The following is an 18,604-nucleotide window of genomic DNA, read 5'->3' as shown; positions in this document are numbered from 1 at the left end:
AGGATTCACTAAACATGTTGAACTGGTGCAGATAAGTAGTGCAGACTGTGCCCCAAGACCGGCATGGTTATGCTGATATGGTTTATGCCAGGGTCGTGATATTCTGCAGTACCCAAAAACCATAACATGAGGCTTGTGGGGCTGAAACTTCAGTAAAATAAGCAAGTAAAACCACCCTGCTCCTCTCTGACCCTTCAGGGCTGAAACAGTGAAACAGGCAAAGTCATTGTAAACCAGAGCGTTAGCAGCACTTACTTGGACTAATGTTACCCTGAGGACTGTTTGATGAAACATTGAAGATGTGTTAATGTCTCTCCAGAAATCAGACAGGCACAAACCTGGAATGGCTTTGTCCCCTGAGGAAAAAAAAAAACCTCCCCTTCCCCTTTTTTTGATAGAACTGAAGTTAATATATTGAGATTGGGAGAGAACCCAGTGAGTGATGTATATCTGCTGGGGAAGGCGTCAGGCGCAGGTGAGCATGCACAGTGAGAAATCCCATCATCCCAGATGGCTACCGCTAAACCTGCGTGTCGACGTGTCCGCAGCCCTGGTTGTGTTGCTGATCACCGCGATGCTCTGGAGCGGGGCCAAAGCACTTGGATCTCCTGGGGGCTGCTGGTTGTGTGGGGTGGGTGGGAGAGGGCAGTGAGCGTGGGCATAGCCCATGGGAATACCATGACTAACAACCTCCCTTTTCTCCGCAGACACTACCCGAAGCAGTCCTTCACCATGGTGGCAGACACTCCCGAAAACCTGCGTCTAAAGCAGCAGAGCGAGCTTCAGAGCCAGGTGAGCGTGCAGGTCTCTCCTCGCCCAGGGCTGCCGTACTTTGCCCCGTCGCCCTACGTTCTCCCGTGCTCCGGTGCTTTCCTACGCCCTCGCGCAGAGGAGGGAGAGGCGGGTTTGGGGTGTGGGTCCCTCCTTTCAGATCTCGCCCATCCTGGCTGTGTTTGCTGTTCCCTTTATCTGTGGCTGCTGGGATCTCCCAGAGGTGGGAAGGGTCCAGCAGGCAGCCCCCCTCTCCCAGTCCGTGCCTTGCACCAGTTTACCTTTTCCCAGCTGACATCCAGCCACAGTGGCTTCAGCTGGACAGACGTTGACTCTCTAGGCAAGTATTTCAGGTAAACCCAAATCTTGTAGGACTTGAAAGCTGTGGCAAGCAGAAATAAACAGATAAAAGGGATAACGACTGGCATAGATAAGGATTTCTTTCTCTAGTGGGAAGAACAGAGCCTGTTTGAGAAGGGTATTGTCCAGACCTGTCCCATTTTATACCTTGAAGGTGTCCCTGGATCAGCAAAAGTCCCCAGCCTTGACACAGGGCTGTGGGCTGGCTTCTTGTCCCGATAACTCCTGATGATGCAGTGGGAACTGGTCCCTTGGGTGGGCCAAGGAGCAATCCCCGGTTTCCTTCCCTTACTCCAAGACACTGAGAACAGAAATGCGAGCATCGGTTTTGCAGAGAAATGGCTGGAAGGGCAAAGTTGGCACAGAAATGGGCAGCATTGGTGGGTGACCCTTCTTCGTGGAACTTTGCTCTGCTGAAAGGCTGTGTTGAAGCATCTGAGACTAAGCCCTGAACAGTTGTTGTGAGCTTTGATGTTGCAGAACTGCAGACATGTGCTCAGAGTACGCTGCACTGGAAGAAAATGCATCCAGCGGCAATTTTGGCTTGAGTCAGCGTCTCGCAGGAGAACACAGGATGTGGCAACTATTCTGGGAATCTATTTAATTTATTTTTCTTCCTTTGAGAAGAGGCAAAAAGACTGCCCAGGGTGTTGTCAGCAAGGCACATTGGCTCAGCTCAGCATTGTAAGTGTTGGTCCTGGGTAGAGGGAGGACAACTCGGGATTTGCCGTAGTGTTTTCAGGGTGAGCAGTCATTTTTCAGGATCAGTGCACTTCTCTCCCTGCTGTGCTGTGAAGGATGCAGTGACCTTCCTTCCTTCTCTTTCTATTAGCCTGAGAGTGTCAGGAGCTGAAAAGCAGATTGCCTAGGAATGCATCCCACTGGAGGAGGAGGGGGAACCTCGGGACCTCACCTGTTAGAGCTGGTGGTGCTTGTGCAGCCAGCATCGAGTTTTGAAACCTCTGCTTTTGTAAGGTGTCTTCCTCAGAGCAAGTTGCCCAACAGCTCCCTGGCTTGCACAAGTGCAGCTTGGCTCAAGCTTAGAGCTAGAGCTCAGCCTGGGTCTCACTTTGTGTTTCATAGAGTGGTTAAGGGGACACAGTTGCTTTTCCATGGTAACAATCAAGATAATGCTGCACTGAGTGGTCTGGAGTCTCAGTGCTGTTTTTACAATGAATTCAGGCTCTTCATTAGTTGTTGCTTATTAAAGGAGACCCTGGGGAGGGAGCATGCTCCGCTGCCTGGGCTTTTCTGTAGCTTGTTGGGACTTTCAGCTCCTTGTGGTGTGCGGGAGGTGGCTGGAAGCAAAGTCAGCTGCCTTGCAGGGGAAGGGGTGTCCTTATTCTTTTGAGCCTGCACCTCCAGAAGTTGGTCACTACAACTCAGACACCAGCAGGACCTCTGTCCCTGGGAGAGAAGCGGCCATGCCCAGCTCCTGGTGGTCTCCTGGACTTTGGGGGCTTGAGCTGGGATAGCACAGGGCTGTAACAGCCTTCTGCACTCTTGGTTGCACGTGAACATGTCAAAAGAGGGGCTGGGGTGCAGGCAGGGTCTTCCCATCTGCCAGGCACCAGCATCCCACCTTTTCAGTGCTGGTCTCATGCCAGGATGAGCTGCAAAGTAGGACTTCTCTGAGCAAGAAGAAGAGGCTGCTGGGGAGGGTGCTGGCTGTTTGGGTGCTGGCAGAGCCCCTGCGGAGGGATGCAGGAGCGGTGGGAGGGAGGTGGCAAAGCTGAATCGGGTAGAAGCTGCCAGGCTGAAGGGCCTGGAGCCCTGGGGTGGATAGATCCTAAACACACTTCAGATAATATCTTAATTTCTCTCTGCCTTTGTTCTGCCTACAAAGGGAGTCTCCTATTTTCCAAGCGCCAAACATTTGTATTTCTCGAAGCGCTCTAGCTAAAACACTAGCAGCCACTCTGGTTTATTGACAATCCCTTCTTACTAATTGCAGGAGCTGAGCAAACCCCAGGGGATAAGAATAGGTCACTTCAGCCCTTCCAGAGTTGGCAGCGGGGTTAACAGTCTTGCAAATTAACTGGATGAACTGGAGCTGTTAGTGGGGACAGGGAAAAGCTTGTGGAGAAGGGCTTGCTGGCTCTGCTTTGCAGTGATGACAGCTTAGCAGGACGGCTTCTGCACTACAGTTTGCCAGTTCAAGTGCCACCTAAAAAGTGCATCCTGGCTAACGTTGCTGAGACAGGCAGAGGTCTGCATGGGGCTCTAGTAGTAAAGTCGCTTGTGGATTAAGATCAGGGTTGTGTGAACAGTTGCATCTTGCCTTCAAGCTTGTATTTGCCAGCTGAACTCAGTTGCGGCCGAGCTTTTGGTCCTCGGCGCGAGGATTCCCTGAGTGCATGTCCCTCCGAAGAAGCTGTGGCTGGGAACAGCTGGGAGCTGCAGTAGGAGAAGGGAGATCACTGGGTCTGTGTCCTCTGCAAGGGGTTTCTATCTAGTGGAGGGTCATTCCCTGGCCAAGGGAGGGATGCTGCCCAGCACTTTTGCCTGTTCCTCTGGAGCAGAGCTCCTGTGGGGCTGGAGAGCTGCTGTCCTTGTGGATGACCCCGAGGAGGCTGATCCTGTATTTCCTCCCACCAAAAATACACAGCCTGTCCACCCTGGTGTGACTGGAAAAGCCGGTTGTTCACCGGAGGGTGGGGATGGGGCAGCTGCGTGCTGAGCTGGAGCGGTTTCATGTCACTCCCGATACCGCGGTTATTTGTGTCTGCTGAGAAGGCGTCTCCTGTTCCGGTCACTGGTAGACGCTGGATAATGTTGTCTTGTGCAGCTAAATGAGTCTCCAAAGTGACAGCTCTTACGCCTGCAGCCTTGTCTTACAGCCCACGTGTGGCAAGAAAATTGCAGGTTCTTGTCCTATGGCTCCTCTTTCAAACTCTTAAAATGGGTGTTTTTGGGTGCAGCCCTTCCTGCCAGAGGGTGGAGGTTCCCGTGGTGTGGGAGGCAGGTGCCCGTCTCCTGGCCCTCCTGCAGCCCTGCGTCTGTCACCCCCGGGAGCTGCTGTCGGTGACATTAAACCCTCCTCTGCATCTACGTTCTCGATGTGCTCGAGCCAAGACCTGCAAGGGGTTATGATGTGTGAAGGGCCGTTCTCCAACTCCCTTTGAATAACGCATGGATGCACAAGTCGTCGCTGTCTTTCCTATCATAGAGGCAACAATTCCCCTGGGGAAATTACTTGCGGATCCCATTTTACAATTATTATTATTATGGGATGAAGTGTGGATACGGCACTGTCTGCATCGCTCGGCTCTTTAAAACGGTGTGTGGCTGAAAGGCAGCTACGAGCCAGAGCGCTGGGAGTGGGTCTGTGGGTTGGCAGCAGCGGCAGGAGCGATGGCTCTGCAGCCCCTTGCACAGCGCTGAGCTGGTTCCCAGCGGTACCCGTGTGCCCCGTGAAAGCACAGCGGGATGCACTGAACCGTGGATTTCTGTCCCTCTTTATCACCCGAGGTCACCTGCGCTCGAATTTCCGAGGAAGCAAAAGGAGCAGGACCCTGGGAGCGTGGCTGGAGCAAGGATTTGTGCCTCTCTAAAGGCATCCTGGACTGGGAGTGGGATTCCTCTATGGCTGGGGGTCACGGGTCACCTTTCCCCACCCAGCACTGCCTGCCAGACTCCTGCCTGCGCAACCCGGTGTCCATATAAGGGCAGGGAGAAGCTGAAAAGCGCCTTGTCTGAATGTTTCCTCCCTCCTTTCCGGCTTTCTCCCTCAGCCCTGGCGATGGCTGCAGCCCAGCAGGACCCAGCCGCTCCTGTGCCGAAGCCAGGAAGGGCCAGGGATCCTGTTAAATTGCAATTCCCCCGTGCCGAGCACGGGGACGGTGTCTGCCCAGTGGCCTCCCTTGCTTCCTCCCAGCGTTGCCCTGATGCTTGTGCCACGCTCTGACTCCTGTGGCCAGGCGTGCTGGGGTGCACGAACCCCAGCTAGCAGGGAGCACCAGCCTTGGGTGTGCGTTTTGGGTTAGTCCTGCTCCCAAGTACCAGTATCTTCGCCCATGACTCCAGGATCAGTCCCCCCTGCAGTCAGGCGTCCCCATGTGGCAGTTTTTTTGGGCCAAGTTCCTGTACCCTGAAAGATAGAGGGGTAAAAAAAACAAGGAAGATGGAGGGGGGTGGGATTTAGGAGGGCAAAAAAGCAGAACTTACCAAAGGAACTGCTTAGCCTTGTGATTAGTTTATCGCTTGGTGACTCTTTATCTTTCTAGCTTGGATTTCTTACAGCTCATCAACTTGTGCGTTTGCAGCCAGCACAGTGTGCCCTTCTTGGGGCTGGCTGAGCAGGAGGCTGCAGGATAAACCTTCTTCTTCCAAGCAGCATCTCCAAGCACAACGGCAGGGCCAGCATCCCAGGGCCAGGCTGCAGAGCTCTCAAGGAAAACAGCCTTTATGGAAAGCAGAGCAGATAAAGGACAAACACAGCCCCTCTGCCCGCCTGTCCCTGCAGCTGAGCAAACTGGGGCTGGTGCTTTGCAGAGCAGCTGGCGGGGCTGACTCAGTCCCTCCTGATCCCCTGTCCGGGTGTGTGTCATAGGTTTTATGTCGCAGTTCTGTTAACCTTTGGTTCCTTGTGCCCAACAGTTAACACCTCGAGGCTGCTCCTTCCTAATTGCTGATGTTCAAGCTATGTTCTTTACCCAGCCAGCAAAAGATTGGGGTTTTTTTCTCTCCCTATTATTGCTTCAAGCAAAAGGAGACTTCTGCCTTGAAACCGGTGTCTTGTGTTCCTCTGATGTGCTTTGGCATCTTGGATGTATGAATATCCTCCCAGGGTGGACTCTGCAGCCTTGTTCATTAAGCCTTTGCTTTCTAATGTCACGTTAGAGTTAGCAATCCAAAGTGACTCGTAGATCATACCATCTATCTAAGGGTTTCTGTGATAACCTATGGCTGTGAAGAAGGGGCAGGGGCTCTGATGTGCTTCCAAAGCTTGCATTTCTCCTGGTTTGCAAGGTAGAAAGAGCAAATGTTGTGTTTGCAAGCAGAGCACCAAGCTCTGGGCTATCTTCACCACTGTAGCCCATGCAGCCAGTGGCGAGCTCTCCCTTGTGCCTACCGGTGCCCATTGCAGAGCTGGTGCCTGGCATCCCCTCCTGCTCCAGACAAAACCCTCTGAGCCACCCCAGCCTCCTGGCAGGACCGGCTGGGATGTGGGATGCAGAGAGCTGGCCTGAGCCCGCAGCCCCTCTGCAAAATGGAAACCACGGCGTCTCGTTTTCCCCTGGAAATCTCTTTTCCTGTGTTGTTCTGGACCACAAAATGGGCAGGACCCTGCTCCGTGATGTGCTGCATGCCCGCAACCCCAGCTGGCTCCAGCACCGGCGGGATCTGACCTGGGCACATCAGCACGGCCAAGATGCTGCCTGCCGTGCCAGGTCCCGCGCTGGAGGCAGGCAAGGCCACGGGAGAGCCCGGACGGCAGTGGAGGTGTGTCTTGGCTTCTCCAGAAGATATTATAAAATGTTTGGCAGCCTTTCCCGAAAGGTGTTTCCAGGCCCAGCTGGACACGCTGTCTGGATGGGAGGCGAATATGTGAGGTCTGAAGGAGTGTGTCCGTAGGAGTGTGTGTTGGGGAGAAATCAGCTTTATCCCGCCTCCCCCACCGTGCTGCCGGTTCTCTGCCTCCGAGATTTATCTTGGCACGGCACGCGAGCGGGGCGCCAATCCGCGAGCGCAGCCCTTATCCTGCGAGCTCTTTCTTTGCGGGGCCAGCCCAGATTCCCGACCGTCCGTCTGGCAGGCTGCCGTCCGGCTGCGGGATGGGAAGGGTTACGGGAAGCTGCCTTGTGCTGGCCAGACACGTTGGTGTCTGGCCCCTGTGTGCTTCGTGAGCATTTCCCTGCTTGGGGAGCGATGCATCGGCCGCTCTCCCAGCCCGCTCCAGCAAAGGCAGCTCCTGCTCCGCTTCTCCCACCACCCGAGGGGGTGAGCATCGGCACACGCAGAACCGGGCTGCTGCGCCTGTCCGTGCCGGTTGCGCGGGGGGGGTCCAGAGGTTTGATCTGCTCGTGTGAGAGGCAGTGGTGACCTTTTCGTTTTGGTGACAATGTACAACTGTCCTCAGTGCGCAAGGCGAGCTCTGGGGAGGTGAATCCCTGGAAAGGGCAGCTTTCGCTGCACATTGGGCAGAGCCCCTTTAGGTTCTTTCCTCCCTAAAGGGGCAGAGGCAGCTCCTGAAGCCATCGGTGAAGGGCCAGACTCCCACAGAAAGGATGGAGGAGGTCACAGTGTCTCTCTGCCCATCCGCTTCCCCCCCCGCCATGAAAATAGGGCATCTTTCAGGCTGCTTGGACCTGAAAGTAAGCAAAGCTGCTGTGTTGGAGCAAGCCAGGCAGCTGAGTGCTGTTTCCTTCCCTGTTGGAGCCATCGAGTCAGTGGTTGGGTTTCAGCTTCTGCAGAAGCTGCTTCTGCTTCTGTGTGACTTGAGTGGGAGCAGCGGTCCTGCACAGAGCGGGGCCAGCTGGGACTGGGGACCAGGACCAGCAACCCCCGGAGCCAAGGCTGCTGAGGACTGGGGAGCACATCTGGGCTGTGGTTGTGTGCTGTGTTAGCTCCCTCCTGGGAGAGCTGGAAAGCCCAGTCTTAAAGCTGTATAGAGCTGTATTTAAAAAAAAAAAAAGGGGGGGTGGGGGAGAAAAAAAACTGGGACTTTTCAGCTCCTGGGTGTGATGGGAAGGGATGCTGATGTCAGTGTCTGGCAAACAGAAATGAGGATGCTTGTGTTTTGCCAGGCTCCACCTTCCAAACTCTGGTTTCATTATGGTCTTCTGGGTGTATTCCTTCCCAGAGGCAGCTAAATGTCCCCTGACGTAGAAACGCTTTTGTACGGGTGTAACTCATAAAATCCTCGGGGCTGTCAAGCAGGCAGCCTGCCATGGGTCGGCTGCTCTGTGGTACGTGACTTAGGCGCGCTGGTAGCCCACAGGAAATTCAAAATGAATCCAAGTTACCCCAGGCCCTGCTGAAAGAGAAATAAGATCAGTAGATGCATAGGAAGTTGTTTGTGTGTTTCAGCTCTTGGCAATACCCCGTTTTGCTATTACTGGGTACGTTAGGGAGTCTCCTGAGCAAGGCAGAGGCCCTGTTAGAAGCTGCTGCATCTCATGAGGCACGTGGGTCACGGTGAGGGTCTGTTGCTGAATCCAACTGCTGCGCACGCCAGCTTTCCCCCATGTTTAAATCTTTTTATTTTTTTCTTGTTTGTACCCAGATTCGCTACAAGGAGGAGTTTGAGAAGAACAAGGGGAAAGGCTTCAGCGTGGTGGCTGACACCCCAGAGCTGCAGAGAATCAAAAAGACTCAGGATCAGATCAGCAACGTGAGTAGCTTCTAATCTCTGCATGTGATATTGCCCTGACCTTCCTCCCACCAGCGCAGGCTGGGGGGGCTCTGCCCGCACAGCCAGGAGCAGACCCGCACCCTGACGGCTGCTAACGAGCACTTGAGGCTGCAGCATCTTGAAAGCCTGGCAGCGTTAATTCTCCAACCCTTTTGCCTGGGTATCCTGTGACCTCCTTGCACCTTTGCCGGCTCCTCCATCCTGGCAGATGCTGCAGCCGGATCCAGAGGGGTATCCGCATCCTTCGTGTCTCCTGAGGTGCGCAAGTCCACGCTGACTGTGAGAAGCAAGAAGGGGAGCAGCAGAGAGTGGCATTTGGTGGGGGTGAACGAGGGCAAACGTGGACCAGGGGCAGTCCCATCTGCCCCTGGTTGTCACCGTAACCCACAGCGTGGGCAGCGCACCCCCGAAGAACTCTGGTCCCTCTTGTGCTCTCTTTGGCATGTGTTTGTGTGTGGAAACCCTGGCCAAAGGCACACCTCTTCCTCCTGTCCCTTTGCAGCTGTGACTGTCCTCTGCCAGGTTCCTCTTACCTTGACCCCTCCTGACTCCTGCAAAACCCGTTCCAGCCCTCATCCGGCTGTCAGGAGCGTTTGCTGCTGCAGCTGCTGTTGGTTTGTGCCGAGGCCGCATGCAGTCCCCAGGGTCCCACCACCTGCTGTCACCAGACCCGAGGGTAGGACCGGCAGCGTCAGCCGCTTTCCTACCTACAGCCCACATCTTGCGTTTGCCGCTGCACCAGAGCAGCCTCGCGGGGAGCTCCTCGGGGTCCCTTGGCCACGCACACCTTCTCCTCCTGCCATCATCCCGCCTCTGCGCTGGTGTGGAGGGGTTCCTGGGGGGCTGCACAGCAGCATCTGCATCTCCATCCTCCCTTGACCTTCTGGAAGGGGAGCTCTGCAAGAGACCCAGCTCTCCGATTTCTGAAAATTACATTAAAAGCATGCCCAAGTTCAGTGGCAGCTGGCCTGGCAGCTTGTGCTTCACCCAGCAGCCTCCGTCCGTATCCAGGTGCTGGTGGTGGTGTGGCGTGTGGCAGACGTGGACGTCTGCGTGTTGCCATGGTGAACGAGGAGGATGCAAACTTGCACGTATAGCTGCGGCACCGGGTGCGGCAGACGTGGGGTGTTAGTTGTCCCCTGCCCAAACTCAACCCCGTGCTCCCAGGCGGTGTGGCACAGGAGCCCGCAGTAGCATCTGCCCTCAGCAGAACGTAGGGAGTTAATTAACCTTTAGCCGCTAGCGAGAGTCATGCGTGTTCCTTATCAAATGCCCAGGAGCTGTTGTGAAACCCTGGGAAGGCTGGCTTCTCCCTGACGAGTAAACCTGCCCCTGGAGCGCAGCTTTGCACGAGAAACCTCTTGGGTGTCCGCTCGACAGACGGCTTCTGTGAGCTCCTCTCCTGCTTCCACCTCTGCAGTGCCCTGAGCTGCTCGCGCTTTTCCATCCATACCTTGGGGACAAAGCTCCTGGAGTGGGAGCTGCTGTCTGTTCCCCCCCGGGTGTCCAGGGGAGAAGGGTCTGGGCTTGCAGGAATGCAGGGAGAGGGAAGACCGGTGCCTTTGCCCACAGTGGGAGCTCGAACACGGGCAGGAGCTCGCACACATACACAAACATGAGAATGCCAAGCGGGGTGGGAGGAGGTGGTTTTATTCCCTCTTCTTCTGATCCCATTGTGCAGGTCTCTGGCGAGTACTGATCTCTCCTGGGGGAGCTGCGGGGTGTTATCTGCACACCAAACCCCAGGACAGCGAGGGCTCGGGAAGGCTTCCCGCTTGGGAAATGGACCTGGTTGGAAGATTTTTCTCTGGGGGCAGCTTCTCAGTTGGGTCTGAGCTGGCAGGAGATGAGCACAGCTTCCCCGCCATGGAGTGGGGCTGCGGTCTTTGTTACAGAAAGCACCGCTCTTTTGAGAGAATCTGTGGAGGTTTAGGGGCATTAAATAACCCAGCAGAGAGATGAGAGCAGCCCGTGTCCCTTTGCTCGGCCCCCTTCACCCTCCCTCAGCCGCGGCAGCGGTTTTCAGCAGCTTCCCTGTGGGCATCTGGCTGCCTGCCTGGGGTTGCAGTGACCCACTTAATAAAGACGCATGAAACAAACCCACTCCCTGCAGAAAGGCTGGCTCAGCAGGCAGCATTTCACTCCCAAGGGTGCAGCTGGGCAGGCACACGGACAGCAAAGGGGACTGCCCAGCACAGCAGAGCTCGCTGGGGCACGAACGCCTCTGCAGCACAGACGTGCCCCAAACCACCCTTGGTCGGAGGGTGCCGATACGATCCTGCACGTGGGGAAACCCTCCTGGCAACGGAGCTGCGCAAAGCCTGAGCCTCTGACCGCCGCGAAATGCTGTCCTGAGGCTGTCCTTGCTCAGGCTCGCTGCAGCGGCTGGGGGAGCAGGGTGCTCCCCCCGGGGTGTTCTCCTTCCCAGGAGGGTGGCTCTGCTCCAGGCTCTGCCTTCTGCCTGTGCAGAGAGCCTGCTGCAGTGCCCTTCAGTAAATAACTGTTTAACCAGCAGACAAATGGGCTCCAGGTGCTTTCCGATGGCAATGCATTCATTAACAGAAGTGGCTATTAATTTTTACACCCACGCCCAGGCAGTTGGGTTAACCCTTCCCTCCTGCCCGCCGTGGGGGGGCCCCCTCTGTGCTGGTTGCGGGGAAAGGCTCAGGCAGATGCAGCTGGTGTGTTTGGTGGTATCTGCTTTGAGTTTCCTTCAACAAAAAACCCCAAGGCCCTTTCACGCTTCAGTTAAAGAGAGATCTGGGGGTAGATTTTGGAGCTAGATTTTGGAGCTGTACCTCCACGGCACCTGCTGTACCTGGCTGTGGGCTGGGGATTTGCACACCGAATTCGGCGTGTGCAGGGGGGACTTCCTAAAGGTGGTTTTGCTCTGTGCTCCTGCAGCCTGGGGGCTTGGGAGCCTGGTCTTGATTCTCACCCACACCTGAAAAAATTGCGTATCCCATCTATAGGACACTTAAACCTCCTTCCTTTCTTTCTGTGCCACACACAAACTGGTCTGAGCAAATGTCCCTGTGGCCTGGGGAGATGTTGGGGAAGAAGCTCCCTCAGACTGCTGGCGAGGCTGTGAGATGGCTGATGCTGAGTCCTTGGTAGTGAAAAGAAATGAGCTGAGGAAAGATGAAGGATATTCCTGGCACTGAAAGGCTGCGGGGACTGCTGCCAGTGCTGGGGCCAGGCTCAGCTTCATGGAAGGTGCTGCAGGATTGTCCCAGCTGCACTCTGAGCTCTCCTTCCTCTCCTGTCGCTGTAGATAAAATACCACGAAGAGTTTGAGAGGAGCAGGATGGGCCCAAGTCCCAGTGAGGGTGCTGAGCTGGAGCGCAGGAACTCCCAGGAGAGCACCAATTACCGGAGACCCGCAGACCAGCAGCATCAGCCGTCTCATCACATCCAACCCAGCAACCCAGGTAAGGCGGGGGGGGCTGCGGGTGTCGCAGCCTGCCCCGCTGCATGGCCCTGTGTTTGCTGGGACAGCAGCCGGCTCTTCTTTGCGAGGGGCTTTGCCGTGTCTCTCATGTCCCAGCACCAGCTAACAGACCCATCCTCCCCCCCCCAGGCTACCAGCAGCAGCAGCCGTCGTCTCAGTCCTACGGCTACAAGGAGCCCGCGGCACCAGCCTCTACGCAGCGCAATGCTCCTTCTGGAGGGGGGGTGAGTATAGCCCAAGGGCTCACAGCACCCACTCCAACACCAGCCCCACCCCCCCCCCCCCCGGTTTCCACTCCCTGAGGGTCAGGGTTTGCTCTGCTTGCTCCTCACCCCTGTGCAGGGGAAGAGCAGTTCTGAAGGGGCTGGCGGGTGTAATGCTGGGTGCCTGGTTTCTGCTTGGCACAGCTATTGCTGGCACCAGCATCCCTGTGCGGTGCCCGGTGAGAACCTCCTGGATCCGGAATGGCTCTTGCATGGGGCTGGGCACAGCTCCTTGCCCTGGGACCCCCCCTCATGGATGGCAGTTTTGCCTATCTGGAGCAGAGCACAGTGAGGGTCTGTGCCCACTGACCCCCTCTCTCCCCACAGAAGCGTTTCCGCGCCGTCTACGATTACAACGCAGCTGACGAAGACGAGGTCTCCTTCCAGGACGGCGACACCATCATCAACGTGCAGCAGATCGACGACGGATGGATGTACGGCACGGTGGAGCGTACGGGCGACACCGGCATGCTCCCCGCCAACTACGTGGAGGCCATCTGAGCCGTGGGAGGGGATGGGGTGCGTGGCTGACAGCCGAGCCCCCAGCCCATGCCGGCCCCCGTGTGTGTGTGTGTGCGCGTCTCTCTGCCCCAGCATCCCTTATCCCACGTGCTCTGGCATCGCCTGCCGGAGCCACGTCCTGACATCTCGGTTACTCTGTGTTTCTGCAGCCGCCTCCGGTTTCTCTTGCCAATTTAGCTTTGTTCTAGCTCTGTCGGGACCGAGGGACTGTCTGCAAGGGATGTTGGGGGCTTGAGAGACCAAACCGCCACAGCTTTCCTTCTCCTTCGGTCTCCCTTCTCTCTAGCCCTCCCAGGCACTCCGGCATTTCCTAGCCAGGGGAAGCAGCCAGAGTCGCTGGGACCCCGGCAAAGGGAGGAGGAGACCATCTGTTAGGACCAAATTCCCCCAGCTCTGGCGGGGATGGGCAGAGGGCAGCGATGTCTGTGTAGACGAGGCGAGGGATGCTCGTCCCAAGGGCTGCCCTGGGCTGATGGGAGGAATGGGCTGGCAGCCTCCACCCTGCACCACTCTGGCTCTAGCTTGTCCCATGGCTTTTCCCGGTTCCTCTGTGCAGTGTTTCCATTCAGTCTTTGCTCCCTTCAGTCCTCAAACCAGAAGAAATTCACGGTTAGAATCTTAAACAAAATCTTTCTCCTGGGATACAGAGTGGCTGCTCTGGACAGCCCTGGAGGTGGCTCTTGCTCCTTCTGCCTCGGGCTCTGGCTGCCTTGTTCCACCTCCCCGATCCCTCTGGGGCCAAGCCGGGGCTGTGCTGGCAGGGGTGAAGGAGTAGCCGCAGCATTGCTTCACCTGGAGGCTTCTGCTCCCGCTCAAGGGCTGGAGAGGGGCTGGGCTCCCCGCTCCCCTGCGCTGGCGGGGGAGCACTGCGACACCGAGACCTCACGTCCTCCCTGCAGCTCCGGCTTTCTCTCTTTGGGCCAGAGTCTGGTGGCCCCCTGGCCCCCGCATGCCAGGGCAGCCTCTTTCTTTTAGCAGTGGTCGCTCCCCAAATTCACCCAGAACCTTCCTGCTTTTCTCTTGCTGCTGCTGGGCTTTTGGGACCCTCCTGAGCCCTCTACCTGCTGGGTAGATGGTCTGGGGAGCCGGCAGGATCAGCCCCCATCCCTGTGGCTCTTCTGAGCCAGGTGTGAAAGATCCTCCCCCTCTGCTGCTGTGCTGGGGACCATCCTGGGTGACCATCCTGACTGGCAGCTCCGTCTTGAGTGGCGGAGACCAGGGTTTGGCACCCTGAGCCACCCTGCACCTCTCACTGGTCCCCAGCGGCGGTGGCTTTTGGGGCCACCGCTGACTTGGGATCATGTCATGGACCAAAATCTCAAAGCACATCCCTGTCTCCTTCTCTTTTGGGCTCCGAAGCTGCTGGAGCTGGACAGGGGCAGGTATAACTGGAAGCCTGCGCAGGGAGAGCAGGAGCAGGATGCTCTTGTCCTGGGTCACAGAAGCTGAATATCGGGGCAGCGGTCATGCCTCCGTGCTGCCTCCGGCATTCCTGCTGCCCCGTCCCTGCTCACAGCCCCGGCTCAGCCCGAACCATGGAGACTGGGCAGCCGGAGGGGACCGTTCCCCTGCCAGGCTGCTCGCGGCTTTGGCTGCACTGCACCACAGGGGCAGGATGCTTCCAAGGGGAAGCTGCCGCCTTTGCTATTCCCAAAGGAAAAGAGGGAATCTAGGGACCAACGCGGCTGAGTTGAGACGTTCCTTGGCTCTGTTTGGGGACACGTCCTTGGGGACACGTCCTCGGGGATGGTCTCACGGAGGGGGGAGAGGATCCCACCGCCTCAACGCTTGCAGTCCCCTTTCTCAAAGCACATGGGGCTGCAGGGCTGGTTCATGGACGGTGCTGGGGTCGAGGTGACCGGAGTCGGGAGCTGCTGGAGCAAACGCTGTTCTGGCAGAGACGGGGTTCCTGGCAGGGCAGAGACCCGCCGGGAGGGCATGAGCCAGGCAGAGGGGAGCGTTTTGCTCCTGGCTCCTTCCCCAGCTGGCTGCAACGGGAGAGGGGAAGAGTGATGGGGACTCCTGGTACCGTCGGTTCCCTTGGGGTGAAAACGGGACCCCAGAAGCAGCCAGGATGGGCTTTACGGGATGGGAATCCCAGTTGGTGCTAAAACAAGCAAGCACAAGAGCAGGAGAGAGGGGGTGGCTGGGCAGGGGGGGAGTCTGCATCTCCCTGCTATTCCTCTTCTTAATCACGTTCTTGTCTGGGAATGGGGGGGAGTATCAATGTGAATAAACTTTTTTAATGGACCAAATAACACAGGCAATTACGTTTTGGTATACAGACCTTTTTTTAATGCTACCTTGAGACCATTGTCCTAATTCTCCCCTCCCATACCCTGCCCCTTCTCCCCTACCATGGGAAACAAACCTCTTACTGCTTGATTTCTGCCTTTTCTCTCAACTTATGCACTTTTTTGCCTTTTTTCATAGCTGAAAAGCACCTAAACCTGTATTTAAAATAAATAAATAAATAAAATAGTAAAAAAAAAGAAGAAAAATTAAAAGCTAAATTGCTTCTCATCACGTGTAAAATAGACCTTGTCCATCCCAGCTTCCCTGGTTGCGTCTCAGTGCTGAGCTTAGAACGTGTTTTCTTCCAGATCCGTTGCTTGATTGGGGTTTGTCCTTGTGTACTCCTTCCCGTCGGGTTGAGCACCCACCAATAAAAAATGTTATTTGGCCTTTTTAACTGAACCATCGAATGAAACAAACCAACTGATTCTCTTCCCGGTTTACTCGAATTAAAAATAAAAGTATAATTTTTACCTGCCGATTGCGCTGGGTTTGATTGCGGTTGCTTTTCTGGCCATTTTCCTGCTCCCTTGGGACACAGTAGGGATCTTGGGTCCAGGGGAGGCTGCCAGAGCCAGGGTCCTCATCTCTGCCTGGCTCCCCTGGGAATGGGAAACACTGGCATTCCTGGGAACCAGCCTGGGATGCGGCTTCTTGGCTCGTCCCTTGCTCTTAGCATGGTGTGAAGCCAAGGGATACACTTGAAGTGTTCAGACCCCTGCTGCAGCGTGTCTGGCTGATGTGCTGTGGCCACCGGGTACCACAGAGCCCTGGGAAATCAGCTGCGAAATCCAGCTGTAAGCCATGTTGGAGAAATTGTCATAGGGGGACGGAGGTGCAGGCGATGCCTCTGTTACAACATGTGTCTGGGATTTGCTGGGATTCAGGTGTGCCGGTGGCTGCTCCGGAGACCAGACCCATCCAGGGAAATGGTCAGTGTTGCTGTGAGCAGCGCAGCATGGGCATCAGGTCCCAGTTCTGACTGACTTCTGTGGGAACGCAGCACGGCAACAGCCGGGTCCTGCAGACCCCAGCCAGCCCTTGTGCTCAGGGAGCAGCTGGCGACAGCTTAGCTTGGCCGCTGCAGCCTCTCAAGGTGGGATTTTCAGCAATTACAGTGTTAGACAGTGGGAAAAGAAAATCTTGAAGGTATGCGGAGAAGGATGTTATTTGCATCAACAGCACTAGCCAGAAAAAATTAAAATAAAAAGGCTCCATGGCTGTTGCTGCTCACTTAAAACCATATCGCTTTAAACGGTACTGAAGCAGGTGGTGTGGCACTGAAAGCAAAGGATGCTGCAGCACCCCAGGAGTACCAGACTCTGAAAGGTGAGAGTTCAGAGCAGTCCAGACTGATTGACAGGGCTTTGCGATGGCCAAAGCTCATTTTTGCTTCTTTCCCCATAGGGTGGGCCCTTTCCCAGCTACAAACGGGGACTCGCATCACCATAAGCACCCCCAGAAACTGGGCAGCAGTTTGGGTAAGGAAGAAGCGGGGGCAAAGCAACCCTCCCGCAGGCAGACAGTGCCTCTCGGGAGCCCTGCTCCACTCTCCTCCGCCCATGTGAGGCTGAAGCCCCATCTGACCGCCTGTGTTTATCCCTTTATTTTCCGCCTGCCTGCTGGAAAGCGGCTCTGTCAGCTCCGGCATCATCTCTCCATCCTGAGCAGAGCGAGCCGTGCTCTGGCTGGGAGGGGAGGACGCAGCGGCTGAGCCGCAGGGGCTGGCGAGCGAAGCGGCGGCTCTCTGCCGAGCATCCCCTTTCCACGCCGCGGGGAGCCCGGCAGCTCCTGCCCCACCAGCTCCTCGCTCACCATGCTGGATATTTTCATCCTGATGTTTTTTGCCATCATCGGCCTGGTGATCCTCTCCTACATCATTTACATGCTCTAGAGCGATGCTGGGGAAGATGGGGCTCAGCATCAGCCTCACAATCGAAGCATCGTCCAGGTGAGCCGGCTGCTCCTCGTCCCACCAGGCTTTAATTTCTGGGAAGAAAGGTGTCTGGGGAGCGGGGGGAGAGGGGATAGTTTTGGTTTTAATGCTGTTGTCTTTGGCTGCTGCTCCCTCTGCCTGGCCGAGGCAGCCGAGCTGTTTCCTGCTCAGGGCTGGAAGGAGGGCACCAGGGTTTATTTTATAAATCAGGCCACCTCGCCGGCTGAAATGTGCACCGGCTATTGTGCAGCTGCTGGTTTCTCCCTGCTGGGTTTATCAGCCCCTTCCCATTTGGAAAAGCTGCTCTCTGCCTTTTATAGTGCTGCAGCATGAACTTGTGGCTTTTGTTCTCAAGAGGGAGAGAAATAAAACAGCTTAGGGGAGAAGCAAGAAGGGATCCCGGTTGCATCATTTTAAAGGAGGCCAAGGGAGGGGGGCCGGTGTCCTGGTGCCTTTGCCCCCCCTGTGCCGGGTGAAGGGGGGGCTGCTGCCACTGCCTGGGCTGGCATACCCTGCCATTGCCACCCATCACCATCTCAGGGTCTCCCGCAGCTCTCGTGCCCAGCTCAGACAAGCCTCTCCTTTCTTTTCCACAGCCGCCGCCTGGTCCGTCTCCCTCGGAGCCTTCTGGAAAAGCGTTAACCCTCTGCAAGCAACCGGCTGCCCGACACGGAGCAAGGAGCCGCGCGGGCTCAGGGCCAGCGTTGCAGAGGGAGCTGAACAGGAGCGGCCAAGTGAGGCGAAGGAGGGAAATGGGGTGGCAGGGGAGAGGGCTGCGAGGTGACGTCCCGCTGCCGAGATGTGGGTTGTTCCCGGTGACGCATGCGGCGTGCCGGGGGGATGCTAAGGGTCCTGCCCCTCCCCGTGTGGCTTAGCCCCTTAGGATGAGCGCTTCCGAGGTTGGTCTTTTGGGTTTAATTTTAGAAAAGCACTTATATTTTTAATGAAAAATGTTCCAGGAAATGAAATAAAGAGAGGAATGACACAGGAGAGTGAACACGTCTACTGGTGTTGACTCTGCCGAAACGCAGCCCCGTGCACCGACTGCAGGGCTGGGGCGCACACGGCTCCAGGAGCAAACCCCGCTTCTGCAGAGAGGCACGGGGCACCCTGCGAGCCCCGAGAAGGACGAGATATTGGCGACCCATGCTGAGACACCTCTATGTCCCCCAGCCTGAGCAGCAGCTGCTGTGGAGGGGTCCAAACCAGGCTCTCTCCTGCTTGGAGGGTGCCTGAGCATCTAAGCCATGGCTCACCCTCACTCAGGTCCCCTCTCCTGTGTTCAGGGGAGGTCTCAGTTAATCTCAGCATAGAAAAAAAGGAACATTTTTAATATGATGGAAATTTCTGTGGGATGGAAAGAACATTTCAGAGCTTAATTTCCCCCAGCTTGGAGAGGTCTGGGAAGGTATTTGGGGCATCAGGAGGATTTTTCCTGTCCTTTTTTGAATCCCTGCATCGATCCCTGCCCTCACACTGTCAGTCACATGCAATGCTGTTTTCAGACTGAAAGATTCATCCTCCTAGAAGACAAAATTTTCATATGCCTGGTCTCTCCCAGGAATATATTTTTTTTAAGCAATAAACGTCTGAAATATCTGTAATGGGAAAAACTACTCACACCCCATTAGTTAACCACAGCACCATCA

The 18,604-nt window shown here is 56.1% G+C and overlaps 1 protein-coding gene across 1 annotated transcript in view; it reads left to right on the top strand.

Annotated features, from left to right (window-relative positions):
- The window catches only part of LASP1 (LIM and SH3 protein 1), a 34,977-nt gene extending 19,479 nt beyond the window's left edge, over positions 1–15,498 (top strand). The window contains exons 3-7 of the mRNA XM_069786424.1: positions 708–792; positions 8,360–8,467; positions 11,763–11,919; positions 12,069–12,163; positions 12,530–15,498. Of these exons, the coding sequence (XP_069642525.1) occupies positions 708–792; positions 8,360–8,467; positions 11,763–11,919; positions 12,069–12,163; positions 12,530–12,703 (619 nt within the window). The 3' untranslated portion in view covers positions 12,704–15,498. The remainder of the gene's footprint in view (positions 1–707; positions 793–8,359; positions 8,468–11,762; positions 11,920–12,068; positions 12,164–12,529) is intronic.
- The last annotated feature ends 3,106 nt before the right edge of the window (positions 15,499–18,604 follow it).

Source organism: Haliaeetus albicilla, chromosome 7 (assembly GCF_947461875.1).
Source record: "Haliaeetus albicilla chromosome 7, bHalAlb1.1, whole genome shotgun sequence".
NCBI lineage: Eukaryota > Metazoa > Chordata > Aves > Accipitriformes > Accipitridae > Haliaeetus > Haliaeetus albicilla.
The sequence above is the reverse complement of the archived record's forward strand: the minus strand, read 5'-3'. Positions and strand labels throughout refer to the sequence as shown.